The sequence below is a fragment of the Sorghum bicolor genome, chromosome 3 (assembly GCF_000003195.3).
Source record: "Sorghum bicolor cultivar BTx623 chromosome 3, Sorghum_bicolor_NCBIv3, whole genome shotgun sequence".
Taxonomy (NCBI): Eukaryota; Viridiplantae; Streptophyta; class Magnoliopsida; order Poales; family Poaceae; genus Sorghum; species Sorghum bicolor.
The window spans coordinates 7,375,917-7,391,577 of record NC_012872.2 but is presented as its reverse complement, the minus strand read 5'-3'; the positions used below and the strand labels follow the sequence as shown (position 1 = coordinate 7,391,577).

Genomic DNA, 15,661 nt, shown 5'->3' with positions numbered 1-15,661 from the left:
AGCTAGTTGAAAGGGATTAAGGTTATATACGCATGTGCAAAGGAAGTGGCAGTGCCGAATTGATAGTGAGGGACGGCATCCTTCCCCAAATCATTGGTACATGAAGGACTGAAAAAAAGAAGACTACTTGTACCAATCAATAATGCATTTCAATACATATGAGACATCTAATTCTCTATTATGTATGGACCTATATTAGTTTTGAATAAGTTGTGCCCAAAGTTGTAGGATTAGCATCCTAGGTAGGATCTTTTTTTCCCTCATACTATCGGGTCGTAGTATAATTTTAATATTTGTAATATGTCATGAAGGTTCGGGCCTAAAATATTGATTTGATTAATTTAATTATCATTTTTCACAAATTTACAAGTGGACTTGTGGATATTATTTCAGTGCACCTTAACTTTGGATGATATTTTCATGACGGATGGATTATTTACAAAGCCATTTGTATCAACTAGTATGTAGGATCATAGTATTGGGATACTATGAAATTTCATATAGGATCGTATGGAATATCCGTTTAGGATCAAGATATGATGAAATTTAAGATACATAGTAGGATATGTACGGTCTCAACCGGTAGTAATATGGAATGGTAAGATTCTAGGTTACGAATCATATACGAATTCTTGGTTTCCTATCGTACTCTATTTTGAAATGTAAGTTTTTAGGTAACAGACTATTTTCATAAATTACAACATTTTAAATATAAGTATTTATATATCAAATTATTTTTCGTGATGGATGTAATAACATCGGCGTTATTTTTCATAAATTACAACATTTTAAATGCAAGTTTTATGGACATTGAATAAACTACTAACTTTGCAAATATGTTGACATAATTTAATACTTCCTTTATACCCATAAAGAAAAAGTCGTTTAGGACAACGACATGGTCTTCAAAATTTAACTTTAACTCCTTATTTCTATAAAAATATTTATCAAAAAGTGGTATATGTATATTTATATGAAAGTATTTTTCAAGACAAATCTATTTATAAGGTTTTCGTATTTCCAAACTCCACAACTTAAAAGTTATTCATGATTTATATTTTCAATGTTTGACCCAAACATTGTCTAAAACGACTTTCTTTATGGGTATAGGTATAAAGGAAGACAGATGATCTTCAATTTATGAAATGAATAGTTTCATATGCATACAACTACTATACAAGACTAACCTCGCAGCACGCTAGATGTAAAAATACAAGTATATATCAATAGAATTCCTTAGAGCAAGTATAGTAAAAGAATATAAGTAGGTTTTTTCTTGGTAAGGTGGAGAGAGAGGGGACAATAGAGGCCTTAAGTCATGGACAGAAAATAGTGTTGACTGGTTTGTTGTACGGAAAAAATATTGTTAAATAGTTTGTAGATTCGGTCGATAAGTTTAAGCGAATAGGCTAGGAAGAGAAGCACAGAGTAAGCTATGAGTTTATAATCCGAGTGTGTTAAAAGAAATTTGTGAGATAAACAGGGGCTCGTAGATAAGTGGTAAGTGTACGTAAGCACAAGCATAAGGTACTCCGGTATTATTAGCTTGCTCTTTTACCGCGTCTTTACTCTTTAGCGCAGCTGTTGAAACGTCCAAACCAGCGTCATGATCAGTGGGACACCAACCAACCCACGAAAGGTAAAACCGTAAAAACCACATAAAACTACCGCCAGCTAAACACCGTGGACCAGGGGCAAGTAGCCCCAACACACAGAGCTAGAGCCGGGCTAGCCAGGTCCCAAGGCGAGCCGCTGACCTTTCGCCAGCTCAAGCCGACCAAATGAAAAAAAAAAAATCGCTGTCGGCTCAGCTCCGCTCGCGGACGCGAATCGCGCAGGCGCCGGACTTGAACCGCAGCTGATAGCGGACCCAAAAAGAAAGAATCGAATTTAAATCAGGAAAATTCGGTGTGGAGAAAATGGGGCAAAAAAAAAAAAGGCGGCGACACGCCCGTGACGGATGGCCCCAGAATCCCGATCTCGACGCTCCCGCGCGCCCTTTCGCGTATAGGCCCCCGCCATGATCCGTTATCCCGCGCCTCCCCCGGTTAAATGTATTCGCAAAAGTGCCCCTGGCCTGGGCGGGTCGATTTGCGTGTGTGGTGTGGCCCACCGACTCGTTTTGCGCCGAGGTCCCTGCGAGAGCCCGGTTTCGCAGATGCGAGGGCGGTTGGGTCACATGCTTGGTGCTTGCTTCGGAGCGTGCGTGCGTGGCGTTACCTCCCAAATAAAAAGGTGGTTGGGTGCACTGTACAGTACATTTGGGTCGGGTCGGTTTTTTTTTTTGACAACATTTTTACAAGAGGGTTGGGGTTGGGGTTGGGTTGGGGTTGGGTTTTTTTTACAACATTTTTACAACTTGGAAATGCATTATTTACAGAATGGAACTGACGTCGTACTATTTTCCTCTTGGAAAATAAATGAAGTCCTTGTTTCAGTTTTCGAAACTGTAGCAATTTTGTTTTTATTTAACAAATATTATCCAATCATAGAGTAACTAGCCTTAGAAGAACCATATCGTGATTTACAGATAAACTGTGAAATTAGTTTTTATTTTCGTCTATATTTAATACTCCATGTATGTGGCGTAAGATTCGATGTGACGGAGAATCTTAAAAAGATTTTGCTTTTTGGGGTGAACTAGCCTTGTTTAGTTCACAAAAATTTTCAAGATTCCTCGTCACATTGAATCTTTTGTCACATGCATGGAGCATTAAATATAGATAAAAATAAAAACTAATTGCACAGTTTACCTGTAATTTATGAGAAGAATCTTTTGAGCCTAGTTACTTTTTATTTGGACAATGTTTATCAAATAAAAACGAAAGTGCTACTGTAGCCAAAACCGAAAATTTTGGCGAACTAAACAAGGCCGAAGCCACGTAGTTTTCTAGTTTACAGAATTTTATTATTATTATGATGACTATATATATACCAGTGCATGCCACGGCGAAGAGTATATGGTTTAAATTAATGATAAACTTTTGTGTATTTGTGAGGTTCAGAACCAACTTCTTTCTTAGCGGATTTTGACCGAGTGATTACTAATGTCCTCGCCAAGCAGGCACGTTGTCGAGAAACCTTTTCAGGCTGACAATAAACCTTTTTTTTTTAAAAAAAAAGCTGGATCCACCTCCCAACTTCCTTATAACTAAAAAGAGACCAGCCCAGGCTAAAGATCACCACTAACCAATACAGCCAGCCAGCCAGCCAGCCAGCCAGATGGCCTTTTTTCAAAGGTAAAGAAATATCAAAGCAAGGAAGGAGGAGGCCGTCGCCGTTCAAACACCACACACACACGCCCTAATCCATCCACCCATCCAGAGGGCGTGGACAAAACAGGCAGGCGCGGTCGCGGACGGAGACGGAGACGCGGCCACGCCCGCCCGCCCACGCGACCCGGCCGGGTCTTCCAGATGGCGCGCCTCAGGCTCAGCCAAGCAAGGGCAACGCACACGCACACATCACGGTCCCCGTCCCCGTCCCCGTCCCCGTCCCGTCCGTCCGCCCGTCGTCGCGGCGCAGCCCCCCTCACCCGGCAACCAAATAAAGAAAAAGCTAGCAAACGAAACGAGAAGACCCTAGGAGGAAGGAGTACGTAGTAGTCGCTCGCCGCACCACCACCACCACCGCCCCGCACACTCGCGACGCGCGGGGGCTAGCGATTTTTGCGGAAACACCCCTGGGAGAGCCGGCGTGCGCAGAGCCGCCCACGGGCGGGCAACGCTATATAAGGCGGCCCCCAACTCGGCGACGCTGCGCAAAACACCTCGCTTTTTGTACTCTTCCGTCTTTGCCCTCCCGCTATCGCTCGCCTGCGTTGCGTTGCGTTGCGTTGCTCGGCGTACGTACGTGTACACACAGCGCGAGCCCGAGAGGGAGGAAGAGCAACAGAGGAAAGAAAAAAAAAAGAAAAGAAAGGAAAGCCAAGTCGTTTGCTCATTTCATGGAGAGCTCTTCTCACAAGCGGGCGCGGGAGGTGGTGGACCTCACCGCCGCCGGGCCCGGAGAGGCAGCCGCGTTGCCGGAGGCGGACGCGAAGAGGCTGCGGCCGCAGGATCTCCTGGACATGCTCGATGACGACACCGACGCGGCCGCCGCCGGCGACCTAGCGTCCGTCATGAGGAGCCTGGAGGAGGAGATAGCTAGCTTCGACGAGGCCGTGGGGGCCGCGGAAGCGGCGCCTACGCAGCAGCAGCAGCAGCCGGAGCTGGGGTTCCTGCTGGAGGCCTCGGACGACGAGCTGGGGCTGCCACCGGCTGGCGCCTCCGCCTCGTCGTCGGAGGAGGCCGGCGGCGGCGGCGGGGGCCTCGCCGGGGCGCCGCCGGAGTCCGCCGAGCTGGACGGCGGCCAGATCTGGGGCTTCGAGGACGAGATAGACGGTGGAGCGGGCTTCGGTGGCTACTCGCCGGAGGCGGCCGCCGCGGCCGTCGCCGCCGCGGCGGCGTGGGACGACGACGGCTTCGACGCCGGCCTGTTCGCGTTCGGCGAAAGCGACGCGTACGGGCCGTCGGATCTCGCCGCGCTGCGCCACGAGACCATGCCGGCCGTCTGATGACCGGCCGGGGCAGACACAACAGCCGCAGCCAGTGGTGGATTAGCCTTGTTTTTCTTGCTTTTTTTGTTTTACCTTTTGGTTGGCTAACCTTAGCGGGCAGGGGGGCACCCTTTTTTTAACCTGAATGTAAAGTTTTTTTAGAAGGGTAAAACAGGGGCGTGGAAACTTGGGGAAGGTTCTCAGCTAGCAGGGAAAAAAGAATCTGAAAATGGTTTTCCCTCAATTTGCCCTTCGAATTTATTTCTCGCTTATTAGTAAAAGGAAAAAGCAAATAAGCAAGCGAGTGTATAAAGTAATGATTAATTAAGTTATAAATAAAAATAATAAAACAGTGAAGCCAAAAGATATATGCCGCCACGTTGGTTGCGTGGATGGAGGATTGGAGTTGGGCGATTACAGCGACACATGTGGCCGCTGGATGGATGCTGACCTACTGACGTGACAGCCCCAAATCCAAATCTTTCGAAAAAACAATATCGATGATGATGAAAAAAGAGAGGATGGAAATACTTGGAAGGTTCCAGCACTCCAAGTTGGAAGAATCTGTGAATTTTGACAACTTTTATTTTATTCTAAGGCGAAAGCACGCATGGATGGAGAGAATAATTCTGCCTGGTACGGTTGACCTGGTACGTTAAGAAAACTTGCTGATAGAAAAAATACAGTTTATAAAACAAACAAATATAGTTAGTGTATGATTAGATAATAATTGTTAATATAAGCAAACGTGTTATAGTAGTCATTTTGTAAAAAAAAGTTTATAACTAAACAGGGCTTTACTTTGCCTGGGAACGAGATAAGTGAACAGGAGCGTGAGCCACCGGCTGCTCCTGCTTAGGATTTTGCTTTGCCATTCGCCGTCGTCGTGAGGTAATCGCTGGCGCTGAGATGTGCACACTGGAAACATTGTCCAGGCTGTGGCGTGGAGCACTACCGCTGCCCCAGCAGCCAAGTCTTAACTGAACCTGACGTTTCCTCATTTTCTTTTCCTCAGTTATGGAAAAGACTTTTACCAAGCAGCGGCCCGTTCATGTCCTCATCTTCCACGTCGAAATTGCTTGGCCATTAGTTGGTGAAAACATGCTAATAAACCAGCTAATGTTTTATCTATCACCTAGGTAACGATTGCTCCATTCATTCTAATTATTTTGAATTCACTGTATATCATGATTTTATATATATCTATCTAAGTATAAAAATAATCTATGTATATGTTATATAATTTATAATAAAGAATTATCTAGATTTTTTTTCTTTTGACTAACATAGCTAATGGTCAGCTGTTTGATCCTGGACCAAAAAAAGTAATAATAGATTTTCGATGTCAAATGGGAGGAATAGTTGTGGGCCCATTAGCTCTGGTGGACTTATCTAGCAGATCCATAGTTTGTTATCAATTTATCGTATCGGACTACTAATTTCTAGTCCTTAGATGTACTTTCACCTCTTATAGCGATGTGCAAACGGGACACCTGATTTACGTGATATTGACTGCTTTTTTTTTCTGTGTATATTATTATCATTATATGCGCATCAAACACTTCTACAAAGACGTGGGAGTTTTTTTTTTTTTTTTTTTTGTCTTCCCTCATGACAGACCATGGGAAAAATGTACGTATGGTACTAGCTAGTAGGTACCTTGAGACTTGAGACAGGTCTGGTAAAAAGTTGGCGATTTTGTTACATGCCAACATGTGTATTGGCGTTTGCAAAGACGTCAGTAATTCCTTCACCAGCAAACGCTCGGGTACTCTTTCTTCTCCATTATATACGCTGCAGTCGATCCAGACTTTCAGAGAGGAACAGGCGTTTTTGATCTGAAACCCAAAGCATCAGCACCAACCGAAACGGCGGCCCGAAGAAACCCGGCAACGACACATGCCGCCCGACGTGAAGGCACTCCGAGCCCCCCCGTACGAAAGGTGGGCACGCCACGCACGGAACGAACGACTGGAGCCGGGGGCATGGCAGCATGACGCATCACGTCTACTGCCTCCTTTTTCCTTTCCCCTCGCCGAGACGAAACGGGATCCAGCACAGCACCGGACGGAACCGGCCGCGGCGCATGTGGTCTGCTGCTTGCCGGGCCGAGCCGCCAACAAGTTGCCGCGGCGTGCACGGCCGATCCATCGCCACCCGCCGCGACGTACCCCGGCGGGCGGGGGGGGCACGCGCTGGCACGGCTTTTTTTTGCCCGTCGTGGACGATCACGCCTCACAAATCATTCGATTCCTTTTGCTTTGCACTGGTGCCGTGCCGCCGTTCGTTTGGGCTTGTACTCGCCGTCGGTTGGACTCGGAGAGTCGCCGCAGCTGAGGTTACGCGCACGGACCGGCAGGCGGCAGCGTCGTTGGTTGGAAAGGTGGTTGGATTGGATCGGCCGATCTGGGGGGGCAGGGCGAGGCGAGCACATGCGCGGCGCACGACTGGCCGGGGCCCTGGCGGCCTGCAACGCCGGCTCTGCACGCTAGTAGAGTGGCGCACCGGCGCTGTACTGCTACTGCAGCAGCAGAAGAAGAAGAGAGGTGGCAATCAACAATTCGTGGCGAAAGGAATTTTTAAAAAAGGTGCAGCGGCTGCGAGATCTCGAGGACATGCATGGCCACTGGTCGGTCCTGGCAGGTGCAGCGGCCTGAAGCGGCGGCACATGGGAACTGATGGAAGAGTGGTGGATCCGCTTGCTGGTGGTCGTTGGATCCGAACGAACTGACGTGCTCAACGCCTGCACTAGTTTGCCTTCGTGCGCCTGCTCCCCACTCGGCAGGTCGGTGTGTGTATGAATGTATCGCGTACGCACGATGGCTCGGCAGGAGTACGATCCTAGCTGACTGGCATGGTCACGGCACGATTTTTGAACCGTCGTGATGTGGCTCGATCTTTTCTAAGGTTCCGTTAGATAAGACAACATATAGTTTAGTTTTTTTTTTCAAAATATGCACCGTAGAACACTTTCGTTTGTATTTGACAAATATTTGTATAATTATAGGCTAACTAAGCTCAAAATATTCACCTCGCAAATTACAAGCAAATTGTGCGATTAATTATTTTTTAATCTATATTTAACGTTCTATGTATCTGCTGCAAGATTCGATACGACTGAAAATCTAAAAAATATTGAAAAAAAATTAGAAACTAAACAAGACCCATATCTTTTCCAAACACCAGGCTCCGAGCGGCAGAGGCATAACATGGTAGAGCTAACAACCTATAGTGTTATGTCTAGACGCAACTTGGGCACGATGACAAGATATGACTAACCCGATCATGGTTGATAGTGTCGTGCCATCCGTTTGGCCATCGATACATGGGAAAATAGGCTCATGGGATTCATGATTTCTTCGCTCTTGCTCACTAAGCTCGCTTGAAAGATTAGTTCCTTCTATTTGTATATCATCAACCATGGTGACTGCATGTGAGTCCATTTATAGGGCACATGCGGAGGGAAAACACCGGCTCTTTGCATGGCTTCTGATACAAACAAAGATCCTAACGTGGACAATCTCTTGCAGAGGGATTGCTCATGTAATCAACCTGTTTTTTGTGTGACCAATATCAATAGACAACACTTTACATTTGTGTTCACTGTCCATTTCGTTTGGAACTTTGTCTTCTTATTAGAAATTTGGGGGTGATTGCATTTGGTATTGTTCAATGAATGAAATCCCTACTGTCGCAAAAAAAAAAGATTGCATTTGGTTGATTTCTCATAGACATGCTGCCGTTGCAGTATTGGTGGGAGTAATCCTATACTCAGTCGCAAACAACGGCAACAATTCTTACGCACACGGCATCAAATGTCTGAAAAGAGCGAAATAGGAGGACTTTTCCAAGAAACCACAAGTACTCCCAATCAAGGAGGAAATTTAACTTTTTACCATTATAGCGAGTGGTGACTCTTCAGATAGCATCTTAACGGATGTCAATACAACTTTACCATGAAATGAAGAGAACTCATATGAAAATACCACATTTGCTGATGTGGCACGCCAGCACTGCACTTCAGGTTGGATCGAGACAGCAGAGGGCATGTGAAATGTCCCTCCTGCCCCTGCTCTCTTGTTCCTTTGTCCCTGATATGCTCTTACACACGCCTGGTCTTTGCTGCAACGCACCATGGCAGACTAGAGCACGAGCAAGGTGAGGGTGGGCTCGAACTCCTTCGCAGCACTCCTCAATGGTGCGCTCCATGAACAGGAATGGCTAGCGGCCAGCACGCGAGCGTGGAGGCTCAACGGGCGAGTGCATGGGGCAGCCAGCACAGCGCATGATTTCCTGGAGTGATGGCTAACAACATGGACTCGCCGTTGCAAAAGCAGTGGCCTTGTTTAGTTCCAAAAAATTTTAGAAAATCGATACCGTAGCACTTTTGTTTTTATTTGACAAATATTGTCCAATCATGAATTAACTATGCTCAAAAAATTCGTCTCATCAATTTCGACTAAACTATATAATTAGTTTTTATTTTCGTTTATATTTAATACTTTATGCATACGTGTAAAGATTCGATGTGACCGAAAATCTGAAAAATTTTGTAAAATCTTTTAGGAACTAAACAATGCCCGGCCTCCTGCCATGTCGCTGTGTCGCCAAACTTGCATGGCAGCGAGCAGAACTGAAGGAGAGAGTGCAGTGAGCTGTGCGGCTTTGTTTAGTTTTCAAAAAATTTTGCATATTCCCCGTCACATTGAATTTTTAAACGCATGTATAGAGTATTAAATATAGACGAAAATAAAAACTAATTATACAGTTTGGTCAAATTTGACGAGATAAATCTTTTAAGCCTAGTTAGTCCATGATTAGATAATATTTGTCAAATACAAACGAAAATGCTACAGTGTTAATTTACAAAAAAATTTGGAACTAAACAAAGGCAGCAAGAAGAGATGGGCAGGAGGGACATTTCGCATGACCCACAAGCTTGGATCCATGCTGGCACGCTTGGCTGGTGTGCCACATAAGCAAATATGGTAAATTTGTATTGGTTTTTTTTTATCGGCTGGTAAAAATGTAGTGGCAACTGTTAAAGTGCTATCCGAAGAGGTGCCAACTGCTATAATGGCAAAAACTTAAATATCCCCAATCAAGGAGTTCACATGAATGCCTAATGTTGGTTCAAGATATGATATGACTTGAAGATGGCTCTGCAGAGTTTAAACTAGATTTTGTTATAAATATAGCAATAAGCGTCAAGGAAATCCTAGGAAATTTATTAGAGGGATTACAAGCGTGCACAACGCTATAACAACCTAAACACGCCAATATCTTGGCATCCCCATGAAAAATCATCGAAGCACTTTGATCCACAAAGTCACTTCTTTTTTTTTGTCGTGCTGCCTTACCACCTAAATGTGCCCTCTTGGCTATAAGCTTGACTAGGCATTTTTAACCTAAGTTTGTGACCTGAATGTTTGGCATCTATAGTGATATGGATGAATCATAAATGGAAAACCAAACATACATCCAAGAGAGAAAAATAAGTTGTGCAAGAAAACTAACCAATTAAAAGAGTTGTTTTCGGAAAACATGGCTTGTGAAACTCAAGCGGGGCATGAGCGCCAAATAAAAATTGTTGTTCACATGGCCTATCTTCTCATTTCTTGACATTAAAGTTTACGCAAGTTAGACTTGGATGACATAGAAGACGATACGATCGCATGGACCTTAGAAAGCTCTAACGAGTACATAGCCAGCTTACAGTATTTAGTATGAAGGCCAGATCCGACCAACTTCCCAATTTTATTCCGAAAGATATGGGCACTTCCGAAATGTAAATTTTTACTATGGCTACTGCTCCAAGATAATTGTGGATGTCGACGTGGGTGCAGCTAAGGGAATGCAAAAATAACTAATTTTATGTGCTATGCGAAAGAAATATTAAGATGGTTCTACGTCTACATCTTTTCTCCGAGTACCCCTACCCTCTTAAGGTTTGGGGGTTGGTTGCACTTTGGAGCAGTTGGTTGAAGCTTAACCCATTGCAGTGGAGAGTGGAAACTAAAGTAGAAAACTAGTTTGTACAAGTTATCAATGAAGGAAAGTAAGATGGAACATAGCGTGGCATTCATGATTCTTTGGTGCTTATGGAAACAAAGGAATGCAATTATTTTCATATATAATAGGAAAATAGAAAAGGACTCGTTCTTTGAAATAAAAGTGACATACCATTTGTGGTCTTTAGGAGGTGAAGTGCTAAAGCCCCTTTTAGTTGCCAAGCTACCTAGTATTTAATATTCCCGCCATATCTAAAATTCTTGACGCTTAAAACGTGATTGTGCTTACCAAGAAATGATTAATTAGGGGGTATTTTTCTATATCTAACCCTAGTAAATAGAGTTAAGACTGCTCTTCAAACAAGAAAATTGTCTAGCCCAAGTCTCTAGAGTAGCAGCCTGTGAGTAGAGATGTCAACGAGAAATTCTCCGTCGGGGAGTCCCTTCCCATCCCCGTCCCCGTGAAATGTCACGGGGGAGATTTTGTCCCCATCCCCGTCGCCGTGCGTGGAATAATCCCCATGGGGTTCCCCGTTTCTGCGTTAGTACATATTAGTTTATGTGATGTCAACTATTCACATATTCACAAATTTATATTAATGGTATACAAACAAATCTCTTCTATAAAGATTCATATTTGATACTGAGAAAGTGAAAGATTACAATTTTAACTTTGCTCATATATCACAATTATTGAACCTTGCAAATATATGGGCCTTCAGAGTTGGGTCTCCGCAGAGAGCGGGGACGGGGGCATGCATACCATTCCTGTACCCGTAAACCCCGACGGAGACAACTTGTTGTGCGGGGTGCAGAGTTTAAAACCCAATCAACGCAACATTTTTTGGGGAAGGCCAGCAAGGAGAGGCATGCGCCTTTAATGCGCAACCAGCGCGCGAGCGTTGCGGCAGCCGAAGAGGCACGTAGCACAGCGCAAGAGCAAACGCGTCAAGTTTAAGTCTACTACGTCATTTTTTTTCAAAACTGACTCTTGATCCACGACGTTAAGTATTATGGGTATGGAGGGAGTAGGAATTCTTGTTTTTTTACCACTATAGTGTCCGTTTCTTTAAGCTTATTCGTTGAATTTGTCAAAAATTCAGCAGTTTTTTTCTCACAACAAGTCGCGTATCTCTCACGTGTAAAAGTTGTTTACTAAATCTCCGAGTTGAAACACTTTTTTGCGGTTCCTTTCCTGGCCATTCCCGTACAGGAAAGCTCTGGGACGAAATGAAGGTCGGGAGCACCACATCGCAATTACTCGTACGGTGTTTGCGTAAATACATGGCCAATGGTTTTGGCTGTTGCCGTAACTGCAAACTGTCCGCCTCGTGCCATTAATCTGCCGTGCAATCAGCAGAAATATCCGGTGACAGGCTGACAGCACACCCATCCGTAGATCAGTCCGGACCATGCAAATCTTGTCCGTTGGCTACGAATCAATCACCATTACCGCAAGTGCTGTTAGGCCAGTATCAATGCATGTTTCATGAGAGTGTTATGCACATTAAATAGGGTGCCACATAAGTAAAATTGCTGATTTGGCAAAGTCATTAAATGAAGGAGTTTCATCAAATGAGAGAGGAGTTTCATCCCCCATGAAACTCTTGTGACTCGCTTACCTAGTTTATAGTCTTGGTAACTGTGCCATGAAACTATGCTGAGACTGGCCTTAGGGCACTCCCAATGCAAGATTCTATCACAGAGTCTAAGATAATTAATTACATATTATTTATGGTATTTTGCTGATGTGGCACCGTATTTATTGAATAAAGAGGTAGAAAAAATAAGACTCCAAGTCTTATTTAGACTCCAAATCTACATTGTTCGAGGTAATAAATAACTTTAGACTTTATGATAAAGTCTGCATTACGAGTGCTCTTACAAAATTTAGAATAAGGTCATGCTCCGGTCACTATACAAATACCGGTAAGCAAATTCATGAACACATCGATTACAATGTACAATTACAACGTCAGCAAATGTAAAATTGAGACTCGTAAAATTCTTCTCCGTCCGTCCCATTAAAAATATCATTTTTAATTTTATATACCATGTTTAACTCTTCATCTTATCCATTTTTTCTACAAATCATAAAATAAATAAATTATTATTAAAATATTTAAATAATAAACAAGTAATAAGAAAATAATTAATATTTATTTAAATTTTTAAATAAGATAAATAGCCAAATAAAATGGTATGAAGTTTAAAATGTCATTTTTAATGAGCGGAGGGAGCAGTGTCCAAGATTGTGAAAATGGTATGCGGCCAAAAGAATGATGCCATGGATATTTTGATACGATGCCACTTGCCCACTAGTGACCTCTGACGCTGGGCTTAAAAGCAAAAATTAGTACAAACAGAGATTTCTGACCTTGAATTGTCCCTCGGTCCCTCCTTGTAATCCTTGGCAGAACTGGGCCCAGTCTTACTGTACCCGTCCTCCGGTACAGACAGGCAGGCCCAAATACACACACGGCTATTTTCCTCAATTGTGGGCTTATTATGGCCACACAAAGCAGGGGGGCGAAGATTCACATCATCACATGGATGATGGATCGCCCCACACAGGCCTTGCACTTGCACGGCCCGCATTTCTAAGGCCCTGTTTAGTTATCCACCCAAAAATTTTTCATCCATCCCATCGAATCTTTGGACACATGCATAGAACATTAAATGTAGATAAAAAATAAACTAATTACACAGTTTAGTTGAGAATCACGAGACGAATCTTTTAAGCCTAGTTACTCCATGATTAGCCTTAAGTGCTACAGTAACCCACATATGCTAATGACAGATTAATTATGCTTAATAAATTTGTCTTGCAGTTTCCTGACGAGTTATGTAATTTGTTTTTTTATTAGTTTCTAAAAACCTCTCCCGACATCCTTCCGACACATCCGATGTGACAGCCAAAAAAAATTTTATCCCCAATCTAAACAGGCCCTAAACAAGAACTAGAGGCCTTGTTTAGTTTCGAAAACTGAAAAGTTTTCGGAAATGTAGCATTTTCGTTTTTATTTGACCCAAATATAGAGTATCTAGGTTTAAAAGATTTATCTTATGATTTACAGATAAACTGTGTAATTAGTTTTTATTTTCGTCTATATTTAATACTCAATGCATGTGACATAAGATTCGATGTGACGGGGAATCTTGAAAAGATTTTGCTTTTTAGGTGAACTAAACAAGGCCTCTGAAAATCAGCATGAGCAGACGAAGAGCAGAGGCCTAGGGTTACTCGTAATCAACTGCTTTCACCTTCCACGAAGGAGAGCAAGCATCATCATCAGTCCATGAGTTCACCATCCTCATGTCGTATCACAGTGACTTTATTAGTTACAGGAGGAGTACTTACTAACGGTAATCACCGCCTGCACGAGGCCACGAGGTTAACGTTAACCGCTCTCGACACACCGCCCCATACGCTGTACCGTCGTTATTTTATTTTATTACAGCGACTGACCTTTTTTAACAGTAGCGCACATGGGCGCACGTTGCGTGTACAGTGGCAGCACGCCCGCCACCGGCACCGGGTGCTGTCTGTGTGATGACTTTGCGCGGGAACCGGCCACCGCTTCCCGCCGAGCAGCGAGCAGTCCACACGACTGGACGACAAAAAAAGGATCAGCAGCCCACTAGTGGTGGTGCTACTGCTTCGAGTTGGGGCTTGTTTAGGCCTTGTTTAGTTCGTGAACGAAAACATTTCGTGACACTGTAGCACTTTTGTTTGTTTGTGGTAATTATTATTTAACTATGGACTATCTAGACTTAAAAGATTCGTCTTGTCAATTTCGACCAAACTGTGCAATTAGTTTTTATTTTCGTTTATATTTAATACTCCATGCATGCGTCTAAAGATTCGATGTGACGGGAAATCTTGAAAAATTTTGCATTTTTGGGTGGAAGTAAGGCCTTGTTCAGTTCGCAAAAAGTTGTGAAAAACGGCACTGTAGCACTTTCGTTTTTATTTGACAAACATTGTCCAATTATAGAGTAACTAGGCTCAAAAGATTCATCTTGCGGTTTACAGATGAACTGTACAAATAGCTTTTTTTTTATGTATATTTAATGCTCCATGCGTGTGCCGCAAGATTTGATGTGACGGGGAATCTTGAAAAATTTTGCGAACTAAACAAGGCCTAAACAAGGCCTTAGTTCACCCGAAATCCAAAAAGTTTTTAAGATTTCTCGTCACATCGAATCTTGCGACACATGCATGAAATATTAAATATAGACGAAAACAAAAACTAATTATACAGTTTGTCTATAAATCACGAGACGAATTTTGTGATCTAATTAGTTTATAATTGAACAATATTTGTCAAATAAAAACACAAGTACTACAGTAACAAAATCCGAAAGTTTTTCGGAACTAAACAAGACCTTGGTGAATCTCTATTCTGTAGCAGTGGCACATAGAAAAAGGCGTTGTGTGTGCACGAGAGCGGTCGGTCGGTCCAAGTGCGCCGCAGCAGCGCCGGTGTAACGTGGCAGCCATGCCACGGCCGTGCGCGCATACGTGTAAGCTCGCCGGCGGCGTCCGGCGTCGCTCGCGCCACGCCCATACACATACCTTTTCGACGCACGCACAACCGCCAAACCTTTAGCATCCACCGCCGCTACAGTTCGTTCGTAGGGGAAAAAAGAAATGATTTCTGGGAAATATCTGCCCGAACTAAAATAAATACTACTATCGCACGAGCCGCTCACGTGCGTCCCAGTCAGGGTCCCAGCACAGCACGGGCGCGGGCCACGGCGGCACGCCTCGAATAGTCAATTTGGGCGCACCAACCGACAACGACTCCGCCGCGGGTCCCACCAGGAGTCTACTGTTATTTCCCGCGCTCGCGTCGCGTGTCGCGTGACCCGCCGAGCGCGCTGCGGCGGCCTGCGGGGTGCGGGCAGGGCGCACGCGCCCTTGGTCTGCGTGGCGCGCGGCCGCCAGCGGACGGGGACGCGTCCGCACGGGCACGCATCTCGCGGCGTGCCAGCCGCGCCGCGCCGCGCAAGGTCCGTCCAAGGCCGGCCGGCGGCCCCCAGCCACGCATTGCGTCCTGGCTGTTTCCACGTCGCGTTGCCAAAAAGTCCGTCACCCTTTCCCTTTCTG

At 44.3% G+C, this 15,661-nt stretch overlaps 1 protein-coding gene across 1 annotated transcript; it reads left to right on the top strand.

Annotated features, from left to right (window-relative positions):
* On the top strand, positions 3,741-4,865 carry LOC8063059. Its single transcript, XM_002457388.2, has one exon. It carries the CDS (start codon positions 3,947-3,949, stop codon positions 4,553-4,555), a length of 609 nt encoding a protein of 202 aa, XP_002457433.1. The 5' UTR covers positions 3,741-3,946; the 3' UTR covers positions 4,556-4,865.